General features: G+C 51.5%; 1 protein-coding gene across 1 annotated transcript in view; it reads right to left on the minus strand.

Moving 5' to 3' along the window:
• Nucleotides 1-3,530: 3,530 nt before the first annotated feature.
• KCNC4 (potassium voltage-gated channel subfamily C member 4) overlaps nt 3,531-15,651 on the minus strand; it is a 35,673-nt gene continuing 23,552 nt past the window's right edge. Inside the window, exon 4 of the mRNA XM_004769734.3 lies at nt 3,531-4,133. Coding sequence (XP_004769791.1) covers nt 4,108-4,133 — 26 coding nt within the window. The 3' untranslated portion in view covers nt 3,531-4,107. The remainder of the gene's footprint in view (nt 4,134-15,651) is intronic.

Genomic DNA, 15,651 nt, shown 5'->3' on the forward strand with positions numbered 1-15,651 from the left:
GAGAAAGGATCCTGTGGTTACCTGTCACATAGTCACGTAGTGGACCACCTGTCCCTGCTGGCAGCTCATGCAGGGCCTTGGAGCCAAACAGGCACTCCACAGACCCAAGACCCTGCTCGAACCCTTTGTGGGGAGCGGGGACATCCTCTTGGACTGGAACGTGCCTGCCGAGTGCTGATCCTTTTCAGGGCTTCCCCTGAGATGTTTCTAGCCACCCCTACTGTCTGCGTCGAGCTGCCCTCAGAGCCCCTCTGAAGACACCTTCAACACACGGGGCCCCAGCAGGGCCCTTTCCCCTCCTGCTCTGTGGAGGAAGAAATACCGGAGAAAACCAGCTGCTCAGGGACACCATTCCATGAACAGCCGAGCCTACATTCTAGCAAGCAGCTGGTCACCTGGGCTGGGACCAGCCCCTCTGAACCTGTACTCACAAGGTCTTCAGGAAGATTCAGCCCAACCATAGACACTCTAATGCTTTGAACAATAACATACAGATGTGTGATTTATTCAACACCTACTAGCAGGCTACACTGGCCCCAGGTGACTCAGAACTGCCCCATCCCTTCCTGTATAGTGCTCCCTAGGTGCTCCTTCCTGTGGCCAGTCCTTAGATCACTGCCTGGAACAGCCAGCCCATAATGGGCTTGGTCTCTAGGACCCCCTAATGTGGGACACCCCCTATCCCCACCTTGTATCTATGCAGTTAGGAGAGGCAGCCTGGAGCGAGCAAGAACCCTGAACTGGGGACAGAAAAACTAGCATTAAATCTCCTTGTTTCCTTTGCATGCACAACAGGATAGTGTCCTGCCAACTCATCTCCCAGGTTTGATGTGAGAACCATTTGAGTTAATGTCATCCTCACACTTTACAAATAATCATGAATGACCAAGTTGATAAAATACTTCCCTCTCTCTTGGGCAAATAATCCCAAACCCTTATCTTTCAGTGGAGTTCAAATCCTGTCCCTCCTTCTGCTCCACATTTTCACGTTCATAGCCTGTGGTGCTTAAAGCCCTCTAAAGCAGCTCTCTAAACCAAGCTGCTTCCTTGTGCAGCACAGGATACAGAGGTTCTGCAAGGACTCTGGCCAATGAGCTCCCCTACCTCGCTGGTGCTCCCCACTACCCTCTGGGTATGAGCAGCTGTCACCCTGGATACCTGACTATTCTTTGTCACCTGTTACTGCCCCCTCCCCCCGCCGGCTGGCTCAGAGCAAGTATGGGTCTGATCATTGGGCTGGTGAGGCAAATGAAGGAGGGAGGGAAGGAATACTTGCGTTAAAGGTGTCACAAACAATTCCTCCCCTGGGGATGCGGTTTTCCTCAAGACATGCAATCTCTACCAACATTGAAACCTCCTCCTCCCCTTCCTCGGGCCAGCCACGCGGGCATATTTCTCTGAGAGGATAATTCCATCTCTTTCCCTGGGAGTTTCCAACCCCAAAATGGCTCAGACTTGCGCAGTGGTGCCAAATACGGCACACAAATTATTCTGAGCAACTCCCAGCCTGGTCTTACACGAATAGTGAAGTAAAAGAGGATAATTCTGGTTTTCTCTCCTTCGTGCCTGTCTTCCCTACTGTCATTGATTGAGTGAGTCACTCATTGATTCATTGATTCAAACTGTTCCCCGAGTGCCGGGCACTGGGAGGTTCAGGTGATACGAAGGGACAGTGTTAACTGTGCCCCGGAGAGCATGTGGCCGGGAGGGGGGTTCATACATAAATGGGTAACACAGAGGGCAGGGAGCCTAGTTGACAGAAGGGAGTCCAGGGAAACTAGTGGGAGGGACCCATTCTGGGGTTGTAGCTGGGAAGATTTCTGGTGGACATAAGGCTGGAGCTGGGGCGTGTGGGCTTTAGCCAGTAAATAAGGGAGGCCTGGGGATGTGGGAGGAGGAGTGATAGGAGACCAGGATAAAGAGGAGCTTTGTCTGAGAACCGTCTGGAAGACAGTGTTTCATTTGACCTGGGGAAAGGGGAAGTGATGACCCATCCTTCTGTGATTCCTGCTAGGATGTTAATTGGTTTTTGTTTTATTTATTTATTTTTTTAAAGATTTTATTTATTTATTTGAGAGACAGTGGGAGAGCGAGAGCACAAGCAGGGGTAGGGGCAGAGGGAGAAGCAGACTCTCCACGGAGCAGGGAACCCCGGGGAGAACTAAGGATCCCAGGACTCTGGGATCGTGACCTGAGCTGAAGGCAGACGCTTAACCACCCAGGTGCCCCTAAGATGTTAATTGTTAATTAAAGAAAGCATTAGCTGCCAAAAGCTTTAAACTGTGGCCCCACCTCTTGAATACCATATTTGTTTTCATTGCCTGCTGCCTGGGAAGAGCATGACCTTGGAATCAAGCCGACCTGGGTTCAAAACTTGACTCACAGTCACTATCTGTCACCTTGAACAAGTCATTTAGTTTCTGGAATCTTCACTTTTTATAAACTGGGGACAATAATCTTCTTCCCACAGGGTTGTGATATGGATTAAGTGAGATGTCATGTGGAAAGGGCCTAGCACAGAGCTGATACCACATAGGTGCTCACAAATGTTGCTTTTACCTCAGCAAATTAAACAAGTACTACCCTACGATCCAGCAATTCCACTTCTAGGTATATACCCAGAAGAACTGAAAGTCGATCTCAAGGAAATATCTGTAGACCCATTATTCACAACAGGCAAAACATAGAAACAACCCAAATATTCACTAACGCATGACTGGATAAAAAAACACGTGACATGCACACCAGACGTGATGCTAAGCCAATTACCAAAGGACGAACACTGCACGATTCCACTTCTGTGAGGTCCGTACAGTAGTCAGGTTCATAGAGACAGACAGCAGAACAGTGGTTGTCAGGGGCTGGGAGAGAAGGGAAAGGAGCGTGTTGTTGTTTAATGGGCACAGGGATGGTGGGAAAGTTCTGGAGATGGACGGTGGTGACGGATGGTACAAAAACGTGAATGTACTTAATGTCCTCAAATGATACACTTAAATATAGTAAATCCTGTTATGTAATAAACATAATAAACAATAAAAAAAAATTTTCACAATAAAAAAAATGTTGCTGGGGTGCCTGGTGGCTCAGTGGGTTAAAGCCTCTGCCTTGGGCTCGGGTCATGATCCCGGGGTCCTGGGATTGAGCCCCGCATTGGAGTCTCTGCTTGGCAGGGAGCCTGCTTCCTCGTCTCTCTCTGCCTGCCTCTCTGCCTACTTGTGATCTCTGTCTGTCAAATAAATAAATAAAATCTTTTAAAATAAATAAGTAAATAAATAAATCCCTACCAGACAAAAATCTCCAAGTTAAGGGGCACCTGTGTGGCTCAGTCAGTTAAGCATCTGCCTTTGGCTCAGGTCATGATCCCATGGTTCTGGGATTGAGTCCTGCATCAGGCTCCCTGCTGAGCAGGGAGCCTGGTTCTCCATCTCCCTCTTCTGCAACCTCTGCTTGTCAGATAAAATAATAAAATCTTTTTAAAAATCTACAAGTTAACATGCAACTTGACAGTCTGAGTCTTTATTAGTAAAGGCAAATGACAAAGTCAAGCAATGAAACACTCTTCTTCAACAGCGCTGTCCCCTAGATCTATAACACGAGCCATGTATATGATTTAAATTTTTCCAGTAGCCACATTAAAAAGTAAAACTGAACTGGAGAAATTAATGTTTAATAATACATTTTGTTTGACCCAACGTGTCCTAAATATTGTCATTTGAACCTGTGGCATTCACACTTAAATGTCAAGTGTTCAAAAGTCCTATGCTGATAGCAACAGTTCGAGAAAATTAAAAAGTCCTTAAACAAACTCTATTAAACAAATCTTCACTATGACATTGCAGGTATATACAGTCTTCCTTCTGGCCTTATCTAAATTTTGGATAATTTTCCGTAATATATTTACTATCCTAGCGTCTACATAGGTCCCTTGGCCAAGTTAGCGGAAGTACAGAAAAGGTGAGTCTGAGCTATGACTCTCTAAAAGGTGGCCAGGTAAATACCTAGTGTGAAGAAATGCTCTCATAAAGGTGTCTCAGGGTCTGTGAGGGACAAGAGTTCTGCTGGTGGGCTGCGCGGATCAGGAAAGACTTCACCAAAGATGAGTAGTTTTCACAAGGTGGAGCGAGTGGGGGTCACTGTAAGGAAAGGGAAGAGTGTGACCAAAAGTAGGACAGGGTACAAGTTGGAAGAACACTGCTACTTGGGTGTGTGGGGAGGGAGGGTCAGGGACTGAGGCCTGAGCGGCCAGATGGTCTCAGGCATCTCACTTTTATCTGACAGGGAACCATAGCAGGGTTTTCAGAAACAGAGGGACCTGGCCAGACTTGTCTTTCAGGAAGACCCTTCAAGAAGGTGTTGGAATCTTCCAACTCTTTCCTCTCTCAATACCCCTGTGGTGAATAGGGATGACGTCTGCATCAAGGTTGGCAGCTAAAAATATTTCCTAGGCATCAAATTACAGATGTGATGCCCAGATTCAGAGCGAAGAAAGCACTGACGAAAAGGCCAAGGTGGCTTCCGAGGTCAGGACAGAGTTGAGATTCCTTCTGGGATCTAAGGAAGGGTGTAGATGGCTTTTATGGATTAATGGCTTAGTAGCTGATACCCTGGCAGCCTTTGGGGCCAGGTGAGTACAAAGTAAAAGGAATCTCAGCTTGGCATTAACACAGCACTGGCCAAGTGAGACAAGCAAGGGCACAGCCTTGGGTTATGTTTTGCATTTTTTTTTGAAAGAATTATTTATTTATTTTACAGAGAGGGAGTAGGAGGAGGGGCAGAGGGAAAGAATCTCAAGCAGACTTTCTGCTGAGCACAGAGCCCAACACATGAGTCAATCTCAAGACCCTGAGATCACGACCCGAGTGGAAATCAAAAGTCAGGCACTCAGCTACCGAGCCACCAGTTGCCCCGATCGCTATCGATCGTCTGGATGGAGATAAGAGGTGGCTTTGATTTCTCTTGCCCTTTACAACTGAAAAGCTCAGAGTACTTGATGGGCCTTCTCGGAGATGCTGGTCTCTTGTCTTGACGAGAGGAGGCTCACACAAGGACAAGGACAGCTGGAAGAGTCACAAATGGTACAAGGAACCAAGAGGAACTCCTGAATTTTCTGAAACACCCTCTTTGGTCCCCCAGCGCATCAGTGTCAGAGAAGAGGAAGCTAATTTGTTTTACTTCTAGTTCTACATGAAGTGCATAGAACAAGCCGCCTCTAGTCCAAGAGCCTGCAGCCCAGAGGAAGAGGAGAGGCAGTGGAGGGAAGGGAAGAGTTCAAGATGACTCCACATTCAGTGTCTCTCTTGGTGGTGTATGCGGTGGGGGTGGTGGGGGTGGTCAAAGAGTCTTAAATCAGCTAGCTTCCTTATGGCTGATGTGTTTCTAAGCATCCAGTTTAGGAAGGCAATGGACACTGGGGGCCCATTTCCACTTGGGCCCCCAAGTCCCCATGTCCAGGACTAACACCCAGTTGAAACAGGAAAATTCTTAGAGATAAAACTCCCTCCTAGCTTGTTGCCATGAATTGATCTCCAACAGGGGCTTCGTGGGAATGCCTTCTGATGAAAACCAGAGCAGCAGAGGAAACAGAGTCAGAAGTTGGGGAAATGGACCCACACGTGCCAGCTCCCAGGCTCCTAAGCGTTCCTCTCTTCATCCTCCCCCAGGGGCTAACACCCCATCCCCAGCACCTCCTGGAGAGGCTGTGGGATGGCCTGTGTTCTCTCTCTCCAATTTAGGTCTCCCCCAAAAGATCCTCTAGTGGAGTCTACCTGCTCATTTTTGAAAGGTTCCTCAGTGTTCATCCAGGAAGGAAGACAGAGAGGAAGGAAGGAAGTTAAGCTTTATGAAATATGTCAGGTATCGGGCTAAGCAGCCAGGACATGGGATCTTATTCGAGCCTTGGGAGAACCTGCTAAGGTGGGCAGCATCATCCCCAATTTGACAAAGGCAGCTGCTCAGCAAGCAAGTGGCCAAAGATAGCATAGCCAGTGGTAATTGCAAAGCTAGAGCTCTGGCTCCCCGGTTCCTGTCCACGTTCGTCCCAAGGAGAGCTGAGCTGAACTCCAGAGAAATCCATGATGGAGCAAAAGCCCCAGAGTGAAGAGGACTCCTCAGGCTGGCTGAAAGGAGTCTCCAGCGGTCACCTGGCTCCAGCTATTTTCATAGTCTGCGCTGGCCCAACCTCCAACTTCCAGACTACTCTTCAGGGCATCTGAGGACAGCTCGGAATCTCTCCTGTGGGACGTAACATTCAAACAGCTTTGGCAGCAACTTCAGGGGGCTCAAGGGCCCTGAGAGTCAGCAAATGGCCTTTGAGACCCAAGAGTCTCCCTAGGAGCCTAGATGCGAAGGAGTGCCAGGGTCTGGAAGGGTGGATGGAGATGGAACAGCGCTATGGGGGTGGGGTGAGGCAGAGATTAGGGTGCCACTGACAGCCAGGGCAAGAGTCCCATGGCAAAGTCCCGGGGGGCAATGCCCCTCCTGGGGTGAAATGTGCTGGCATCACGTGAGGCCACCAAAAGGCATCATGGAGCCCTGGGGTGCTAAGAGAGACAGGGTCCCCCAAGCCAGTCCTGCCCCATCCCAGAAGTGGATTTTGTTCTAACAAGGGAAAGTGGTATCCCATGACACAGCTCAGAGTCCTAAGCCTCCATTCGGAGAGCGAGAGCGGATTAAGATTTCTTCCCCTGAAGCCAGACGTGTCCACGGTTACAATAAAAATCCGGGAGCGGTCTTGGTCTCCGAGTAACTGAAGCCTCCCACTTGCCAAGGATGGGGTGGCGTCAGGCTAACCCAACCGGCAAGGCAGCCTGTTAAAAATAATGCTTACGTAAAGAAAACACCCTCAGAAAAAGAAGCCTGAGTAATCTGGGCGGGCTGGAATAAAGGCCTCCTGTTCTGACCTACCTCTGAGATGAAATGATCTATTTCTTCCTCGAATTGCTCCCCCAGTTCTGTTCATTCACGTGCTTGCTCAGCAGACACCCAAACAGTGTTTTGGGTTTACCCAGCTGTTCTATTTCCAGCCTGTTGAGTTCATTTTAGGTCCCACAGTCGGGGATTGGTCCCTCCTGCTTCTCCCTCCTCCCCTCCTCCCTCCTGGCATTTTCCCACTCCTCCCACCATGCTCCCCCTCCCACTCCTCCATCCTCCACCCTTCCTCTCTGCCCCCACTCCTTTTCCTCCCCCTCCCTCTCGCTCCCCCCTCCTTCTCCAAGATCCCTGCTCTCTCTGCCTCTCCTCTAGCGCTTTCTCCTGCCTACTTGCTCTTCGGCTCCCATTCCCCATAGCTTGCAGGTTTGTGTGGACAAGACTTGGGGGACAGGGGAGAGGGCAGGCAGCTTGGCGGGCTTCTCTCTGCCATCTCACTGCCTTGGGATGGATGCACACGGGGCCTCCTGGGTCGCCAAGAGGGAAATGGCCACCCCAGCTGGTCATCTCATGAGCATTTCCAACCCAGGGCCCCGCATCATGCTGGAAGGTCTTCATCCCGTCACCCCACAGTGAATGGCCCTAGCAAGGATTTCTGGAAGAGGGTTTCTAGTCAGGCCTGCCAAGCCCTACTCTCCCGATTGTCTCTCTAAGTATAAATGGGGGACATGCCCAGAGCACCGTCCGCCTGGCTGAGTCTGGCTGGCTGTTTCGTGCCTTCCACCTCTGTGTATCCTCCCAGGGCAATCTCCAGGAGATGCCTCATTTCGCAGTCAGGGGGACAGCTTCCAGGGAGGTTAAGTCATTCACCCGGTGTCACACAGGTCACAAGCAGCAAAGCCGTGGGGGGAGGGCAAAATTCTGGGTGTGGGGAGTTAATGGACGACAGTGGAGCCGAGCGGGCCAGCTGGAACCCGTGGCTGCGTGTGGCCACAGAGCCAGTGGCCAGGGGTGTGGGGGCCAGAGCCAGGCGGAATGGGTTGGGGTCAAAATCGGCATGGGCAATCTGTCTGTGGGATCTCTGTCAGGCTAACCGCTGTGCCTTGGTTCCTTATCTGTAAAACGGAAGTGATTAAAAGAGCCCTCACCTCCTGGGTCTCCTCTGAGGACTCATCCACACAGAAGGCTCAGAACAACACATGGCCAGTTACCCACTCAATGTGAGCTCTTACTATTTCCAGAGGCATCCGCTCTCCTCTTCTAGAGGAACACCCCAACCCCTGAGAGAAGGTCAGAGGAATGATAACCTTTTACCTCAGGTAGTACTCTAGGGGTTCCAGAAGGCTCTTCTACCCACTTCCTCAATTAACCTTCATGCCTCCCTTGGATGAAGGTAGGGATGGTTGAATTCCCATAAAATATGTGTGAACCCTAATTTATACTAGAGTGTAGATGACTGGCACAAGATACTTTTTGATCCATAGATTCAGATGTGGAAACTGAAGCCGAGCAATGACCTGGGACTGGCCCCGGCTCCTGTGGGAAAAATCATCACCAGTCTCTCTCTCTCTCTCTATGGCCCATGCCTGCAGCAGGGATTTTGCCCAAATTGGCACTCAGAGAGTTGGAGAGGGCCGGAAGCTCCTAAAAGAACACTCTCGTGAAGACTGAGCAGGTGGAAGAGGGAGAAGGGAAGAACCCGGGACGTAAGCCCTTAGCCATCCTAGGTAGACTCCAGTGACAGCCAGTCTGAAGCCATTAGCTCCAGGAGAGAAAGGCCCAGGTGGTCAGAGCCTGGAAGTGGAGGGGAGTCAGGGCTGTGGTTGGGGGCTCTGATGGCAGGAAGGGAGACTTGGTTGGCACACGGGGATGGGGTAGAAGAGGGAGAGGCCCAGCATCCCAGGGAATTGTTCTGGACAAATTCTGAGACCAGGCATGGGCTAGAATGACAGGTGTGCATGAGGAAAGTCAGCAGCGGGGAGCTAATTCATTCCCTGTCTGCTCATGCATTCATCATGGAGCTCCCAGCACTGAGCAGGGGCTGGAGATAAGAGCGTTAATAAATGAAACACCCATAAATGAGCAAACAGACGACAAGCTATCCCAGTGGTAAGTACTACACTGGCGGGGGGAGGGTGTACAAGGTACTGTGAAAGTATAAAGGAAGAGTCCAGGAATGGCTCTCCGAAAAGGTGACAGTTGAGTGGGCCTTGAGGGATGAATAAGTGTTTGCTAGGCAGAGGATTCAACACTGGAATATGGAAGGGGGACAAAAAAGAGAGAGAAGATCTCCTGGACAGAGGCAGCTTCTACTGCATATCACTTCTAATTTCACTTTTGTGCTCCATTTTCTCTTTTATTAGTCAAAGCGAAGCCAGAGCTCCTTGTAGAACCTTGGTCTCTAATTTGATTCACATAAGCAGCTCCTGCTTTCTTCTCTAATCAAAACGAACAACAAACAAATAAAAAAAAACCTACCCTGCTTGGAACTCTCCAGACTTCCATATAATCGAGAAGGGGGCTCTCTTACTCCATAAGTTGAGAGGAAATTTAGTAATCCTGCGTCCTGGGAAATAAAATATGTGTGAACCCTAATTTATACTAGAGTGTAGATGACTGGCACAAGATACTTTTTGATCCATAGATGAGACCATGAAGAGAGGGCAAAGAGAACAGAAGGCCCCAGGAAATGCGTGTGTTTGAGATGTAGATAAAGGGGTGGCATTTACTGAGGGTACAGAAAAACCCAGGAAGAGAGATGGAGGATTCTAAAAACCAATTTTCCAGTTCTGTCCAGAGAAATTAGCTAGTCACAGTCCAGCACACTGAGGCCCAGAGGGAAAGTGGTACCACTGGGGCCTTCTTACATACCCCCTACCCTAATTATCCTATCCCCAGACTCCCCAGGAGCTGGTTGCTACCTCTAAGGGTGTCCTGAGAGAAATGAGGTCCCTAATCGATCTGCCAGGAGTACAAACAGTGTTGTCCCTCAGGGGAGGAGACGGTCCTGAGGCATGAGGTTGGATGCAGCTGGGATATTGGGAAGGCGGCTAGTTCTGACTCCTGTTTTTTGGTGCTGTGGGCTCCTCTAGTCCACGGGCCCCCAGGCTGGCCATCTAGTGGCCCAAGAAGGGTGAGGATCCTGTAGCAGCTTCTCCGTACTAAGAGTGGTGGCAGCAATGACTACGGAGCTCTCTCTCCATGGCAACCTGGCAGCCACCCCCCCAAGGGAGGGCCACCATGGCAACAGCTAGTCCAGGAACAGCTCCTCTGGGCCTCCTGGGCCTCCTGGGCTCACCCTTGGTTTTCCCAATGGGCAGCTGGCCGGGCCTAGGCCAAGTGGGACACCTTCTCTCTGAGCCCCTCTTGGGTGAGGTCTGAGGGCATGGAGAAAAGCCTGTTTTTGTGTGTTTCTCTTGGTTATATGATTTGAACATTTGATCAAGCAACTGTCCTTGGACCTGGAGCCTACAGGTGAGAAACTGGAGGGGTTGGGGGGTGTGAGGGGGTCTCTAGGGATATTCGGAATGGAGTTGCCCCCGGGTTAAGGAATCCCAGGCTCTGGTCCCTACAGAGGTCCCCTCAGGGGTAGTCATACCCCAGTGGCCCCAAGCTCTTGAGCTGAAGGCTCAGGATGTCCCTAGAGGAACACTGCTGTCCCACCCAGAGACCTGAGCTGGACCAGGAGGTTCAGAGTTCCAGGAAGAGCACATGCCGGGAGGCAGACTGGCTTGAGGGCCATGATGGCCCATGCAACTCGTGTTCTTTCCCTCTTCCACACACCCAACCTCTGTCCCCTCCAGCCTTGTCTCTCCCCTCTTCATCAAGGCTTCATCCCTCCTGCCTCCCTCACTTCCTTCCTTCACTCCCCCATTCCAGGGGGAGCACTTCCCACGCAAGGTGTGCCCCCCTCCCCAGGGGAGCCAAGGTGAATGAGCTCCCTCAGGTAGCTCACTGGTGGGGGAGGGGGTTTGCACAAATTCCCCAAACTGCTGGTGGAAGCCAAGTTCCAGAAGGGAGAGCAGGAAGAGCTCTGAGAGCTCTCCTCTCAGCCTCCCTCTCTCTCAGCCCTCCTCATTATTCTGACAGTTTCTCAGGCAGGAAATGCATAATGTAAAGAGAAGAGCTTTCACGTTCCTCCCCAAGGACTCCCAGGAATGCCCTAGAAGGGAGGTGCAGAAGCCAGCTGGAAACAGCTTGGAGGAAAAGGAGAGGGTGTTACAGTTCGGCGGCTGCTCATGGCCTGGCCAGGTCTGCCCGTTCATTCATTCATATAATATTTATGGAGCCCCTAGCACTGTGCCGGGCCCCAGGTACTTACAGGGAGACAGGCAACAGACAAATAGATCGTTCCAAAGCATGCTAAGCCCCTGGGAGAAAAGGAGCCTGCTACAGTGGTAGGAGACAGCACAGGGCCCTGGAGGGGGCCACTAAGAAGTGACATTTAAAGCCAGAGCAGAGGGATGAGAACTCAGCCTGGCAAAAGGAGTCTGAGAAGGTGGGCACTGTATTCCACTAAAGCTGGAAGAGATGGTGCGTGTAAGAAAGGCTCAGCGGCTAAAAGGGGAGAGGCCTGGGTGACAGGGCAGAGGCTGGAAGGGGCCTGAGGAGCCACAGGCCCTTGAGGTTCCTCTCCCCCTTACCTTGACAGAGTTCAGATTTTATTCAAATGCAGCAGGATCATGAAAGCCACAGAGGGCTTAAGCCTCGGGGACAGGATCCTCCTATCCCATTTAAGAAGCCCTATCTGGCTGCTGGAAGGAGACCGGCTTATAGGAAGGCAGCTGGGAGCCAGCGAGGAAGAGTGAGAGGTGGAGGGCTTGTGAGTTGTATTTCAGAGGGAGGAACTATGGGACCATAAGGGGTTGTCATGAGGGTGGGAGAGATCTTTACTGGTCTTTCGTGACACTGGAACATGAGCCCCCTGAGGGCAGGGGTCGTGCTGGCCTGGTTCCCTGCCGGTGCCCCAGGATGCGGTATAGGCCTTTGGTAAATAAAGATTTAATGTGTGCTGAGTGAGTGAGTGAATTCAGCTTCAAGAGGGAAGGGTTAACAATGACACCCCAGTTTCTGGCTCAGACTGGGGAGGTGGCGAGTTTGTGGTAGCACACAGAGGGGAGAGCCGTGAACTCAGAGCCCAGTGTCGGGTGGGCGAGGGGGGGCCTGAGCAGGCAGGGTGAGTGTGTGGAGAGTAGGAAGGGGAGGGCTGCTGATGTGCACCCAACATGGGCTGGGAATAGAGAAAAAGCTCAGTGTATGTCTGTCCAGTGAACAAATAGAGTTGAGAGTTCTGGGCCCGACCTACCAACGTGGCCGTTGCCAGGTCCTGGAAGCTGTTTCAGACCGTAGGTGTGGACAAGATAGATCACCTAGGGGAGAGTGAGTAGAGAGAGAGAAAGGAAGGGACCTCCTCTGACCACCCCTTCTCCCCACACGGGGAATTGCTGAGGTAGGGAAGCAGAGACCCTAACTCAGCAAAAAGCAGAGCCCTTGCAGTTTGGGGAGCCTCTTAGGGAATAGCCCTGAAGGCAGGTAAATATGGTGCCTGGGGGTGAGGGTGGGGATAGGGTGACAGGCTGGTCCCTCAGCCCCATGAGGAAAGGAGAAGCTTCCAGCACCAATAGCAGAAGGCCTCTGACCCTCTGACCTGGAGACCCAAAAGCTCTCCTCCTGTCTCCCTCTCCTCAGCCCATGATGCTATGGTCAGGCCCAGCTGAGGCTCCCCAGGAGAGAGCAGGGCCCAGCGTCCCTGGAAGCTCTTGTAGCCTTTAGAGAAATGCTGTCCGGGGCTCAGGTGTGGTGACCACAGCCCTAAGTGACTGGGCCAGTTCATGGGCCACCTGTCGTGTCGACCCCACACAGGCCCAGAGCCTGGCAAGGAAGGCAGGTGCTCATGGTGACGAGGCTGTCAGAGCCCCAGGAGGCTGTACGGGTGGGGCCTGGCTACACATCGTCAACCCGAGCCCAGGGTGTCAACCAAGTCATCGGCTCAGATGCCCCACAAATGCCAGTCTCTGCCCTGGCAGACAGCCATGATTGGCTGGAAAGAGGCAAACAGAGTCTACCAGGGAGTTCCCCACCAGAGTAAAGGACTGGGAGGAAAATCATGTTGGGAGAGGAGTTCATCCGGGTCCTGTTAGGAAGACTTGGGCTCCGGACCTGCCTACCCCACTACGGAGTTGCGGGGTGCCACCCCCCAGCCCCCAGGCAGAACATGTGAGAAACAGAAGAGATCTTCTAATTCAACCTTCCACGCCCAGCAGATATTCTTCCCATGAACCCTGGCACATGACCACACAGGATCTCTCCAGACACTTCCAGAGACGGGGACCTCATACCCACAGGACAGGCCATTCCGGTTTGGTAGTTGTTAGAAAGCTTCCCTTTTTCTCAAGGTCTGGAAGGACCCAATTGCCAGTGTCACCAATTAACAGAGTCACCTCCAAGGAGGAACGTAGGACTATGGGAGCGGGACGGGGCCTTCCTTCCCTGTTGATTTGGTACGGGGTGCTTTTAATACAGTGCGTGAAATTTGTTAATAGCAAGGAAAACAAAAAGTCAGATTCTTCTTTATTTGACCCCAATCTGTCCTCCTAACATTTCCATCTTTTGGTCCTAGGTCTGTTCTCTGGGATCAGAAAATAAGCTAAACCCGCTTCCCCTTGGAGAGGAATCCCATTTCTTCTCCAGGCAGAGCCGCTCCTGCTGTAACTTGGTCTCCAGATCCAACCTCATCCCAGTCAGCCCCTTCTGAGCCTCAGACAATAAAACTCAGTGGATTGCAGAGGAAAGAACCAATTCCGAGTTGGGAGTCATGCTAATTAATTAATGACATTCCCTTTTATGTGTGTGTGTGTTGGGGGAGAGGAGGAGTACCACCAGATCCCTCACTTCCTCAGTCCTCGGTTATCTATAAAAGGGGAAAACAGGGGCCCCTGGGTGGCTCAGTGGGTTAAAGCCTCTGCTTTCGGCTCAAGTCGTGATCCCAGGGTCCTGGGATCGAACCCCACATCGGGCTTTCTGCTCGGCGGGAGTCTGCTTCCTCCTCTCTCTGCCTACTTATGATCTCCGTCTGTCAAATAAATAAATAAAATATTTTTAAAAAGCGGGGGGGGGGGGACAATACCTTTGTTATCAGAATCAATTGAGATGAAAGAAATGAAAAACATTAAAAGCTCAAATCCCTACCTACCCTTGGGGTTCTGACTTAGAAGCCCCATTTCTTTTAAAAAGCAGCGGAGCCTTGGACTCATGGAAACAGACAGCTTGGGTTCGAATCCCAGCTCTGCCACTTCTCAGCTATGTGACCTTGGAGAAATGAACCTACGTACTGTGCCGCAGTTTTCTCCATGAAACAAGAATGGGGATGCCAATCTCGGAATGCGTATTTAAGGGATTGGATATATTGGCCAACATCCCGTAAGTGTTAGCTGTCTGGTGTTATGACCCCTACTCTGCCTTCTCCACACAAAGAGAAGGGCTTTATCGAAATGAGGTTAATCTGTAGCACTTAGTTGGAAGGAGAGGCTGTAAACCAAACTGGGGAGGGGTACTGGGGTAAGTTGTTCCACAACACTCCCCTTGCCCTCAATATCTGTGGGCAACGGTTCTGTGCTGGGCACTGCACCCACGGCCTTCGAGGCGAGTTCCCTGAGTGCTGCCAACAGCTCGGTAAGGTGGGCGCTCTCCTTACTCCCACTCCATGGATGAGGAAACAAAGGTTCACAGGGGTTAAGTAACTTGCCTCAGGTCACACAGCTAGGAATTTACAAAGCCAGGACTCCTGAGTCTGAATTAAAGTCCTGGAGCCAGGGGCACCTGGGTGGCTCCGTGGGTTAAAGCCTCTGCCTTCGGCTCAGGTCAAGATCCCAGGGTCCTGGGATCGAGCCCCGAATCGTGCTCTCCGCCTGGCGGGTAGCCTGCTTCCTCCTTTCTCTGCCTGTCTCTCTGCCTACTTGTGATCTCTGTCTGTCAAATTTAAAAAAAAAAAAATCTTTAACAACAATAAAATAAAGTCCTGGAGCCAGGACTCCTGACTGTCTGACTCCCAATGTCAGTCTTGGACACCTGTGTCCTGTTCTCTTGACCAGCTTGGTAATTTGGGCTCAGGCACTGCTTTTTGAGGAAGCCACTGCCTTTTCTCCCTGACCGCACTGCCCACTGTTTCTGTGAGGTGAGGCAGAGGGCTTGTCTGTTCTCTCCCTGAACTCTCCGCCCCTGTACGCAGCCCCTCTCCCCTCCAGAAGTCTGTCATCAGATGGTCACCAGGGACTCCAGCTGCATCTTCTGGTCCCCTCAAGGCCACCCTGGCAGTTGGTACCCCTGGGCTGTTTGCTGGCCCTTGGCCCCTGACCATAAAATGGTTCCACTCATCCTCAAAAAAACACAACAAGAAAACAACCATTTTGGACGTGGGCCCTGATGCGTAATATCATTACAGAGCCAGCAGTGCATCCCCGCCCATTATCGCCCGGCCAGGCTTCTCTGAGGCGAGCCTGGCTGCAAATGGCTTTCTCCGGTCTGGGGGGCCCTGCAGCCCCCACTCGCCCTCCATGGCCGGAGGAGATCTTATCTTTAATTGACAACTGGCTGCCTGCCATCATTTTGCCTCAGCTGGCTCCGGCTCCAAGCCCGATTTCCTCTCCCACTTCAGGAGCAGGCTTCCCCTCACTTCTTCCATCCCCTCGGCTCTGCCTCCCTCGCCCCTGCCCCCTGTGACCAGATATGGAGGAGAGCTCAGAAGTCTGTGGGCAAAGGCCTGGGAGCTACAGCAAGGGGTGAGGA

This window comes from Mustela putorius, unplaced genomic scaffold (assembly GCF_011764305.1).
Source record: "Mustela putorius furo isolate JIRA1106 unplaced genomic scaffold, ASM1176430v1.1 tig00000585_pilon_pilon_pilon, whole genome shotgun sequence".
In the NCBI taxonomy this organism is placed as follows: domain Eukaryota; kingdom Metazoa; phylum Chordata; class Mammalia; order Carnivora; family Mustelidae; genus Mustela; species Mustela putorius.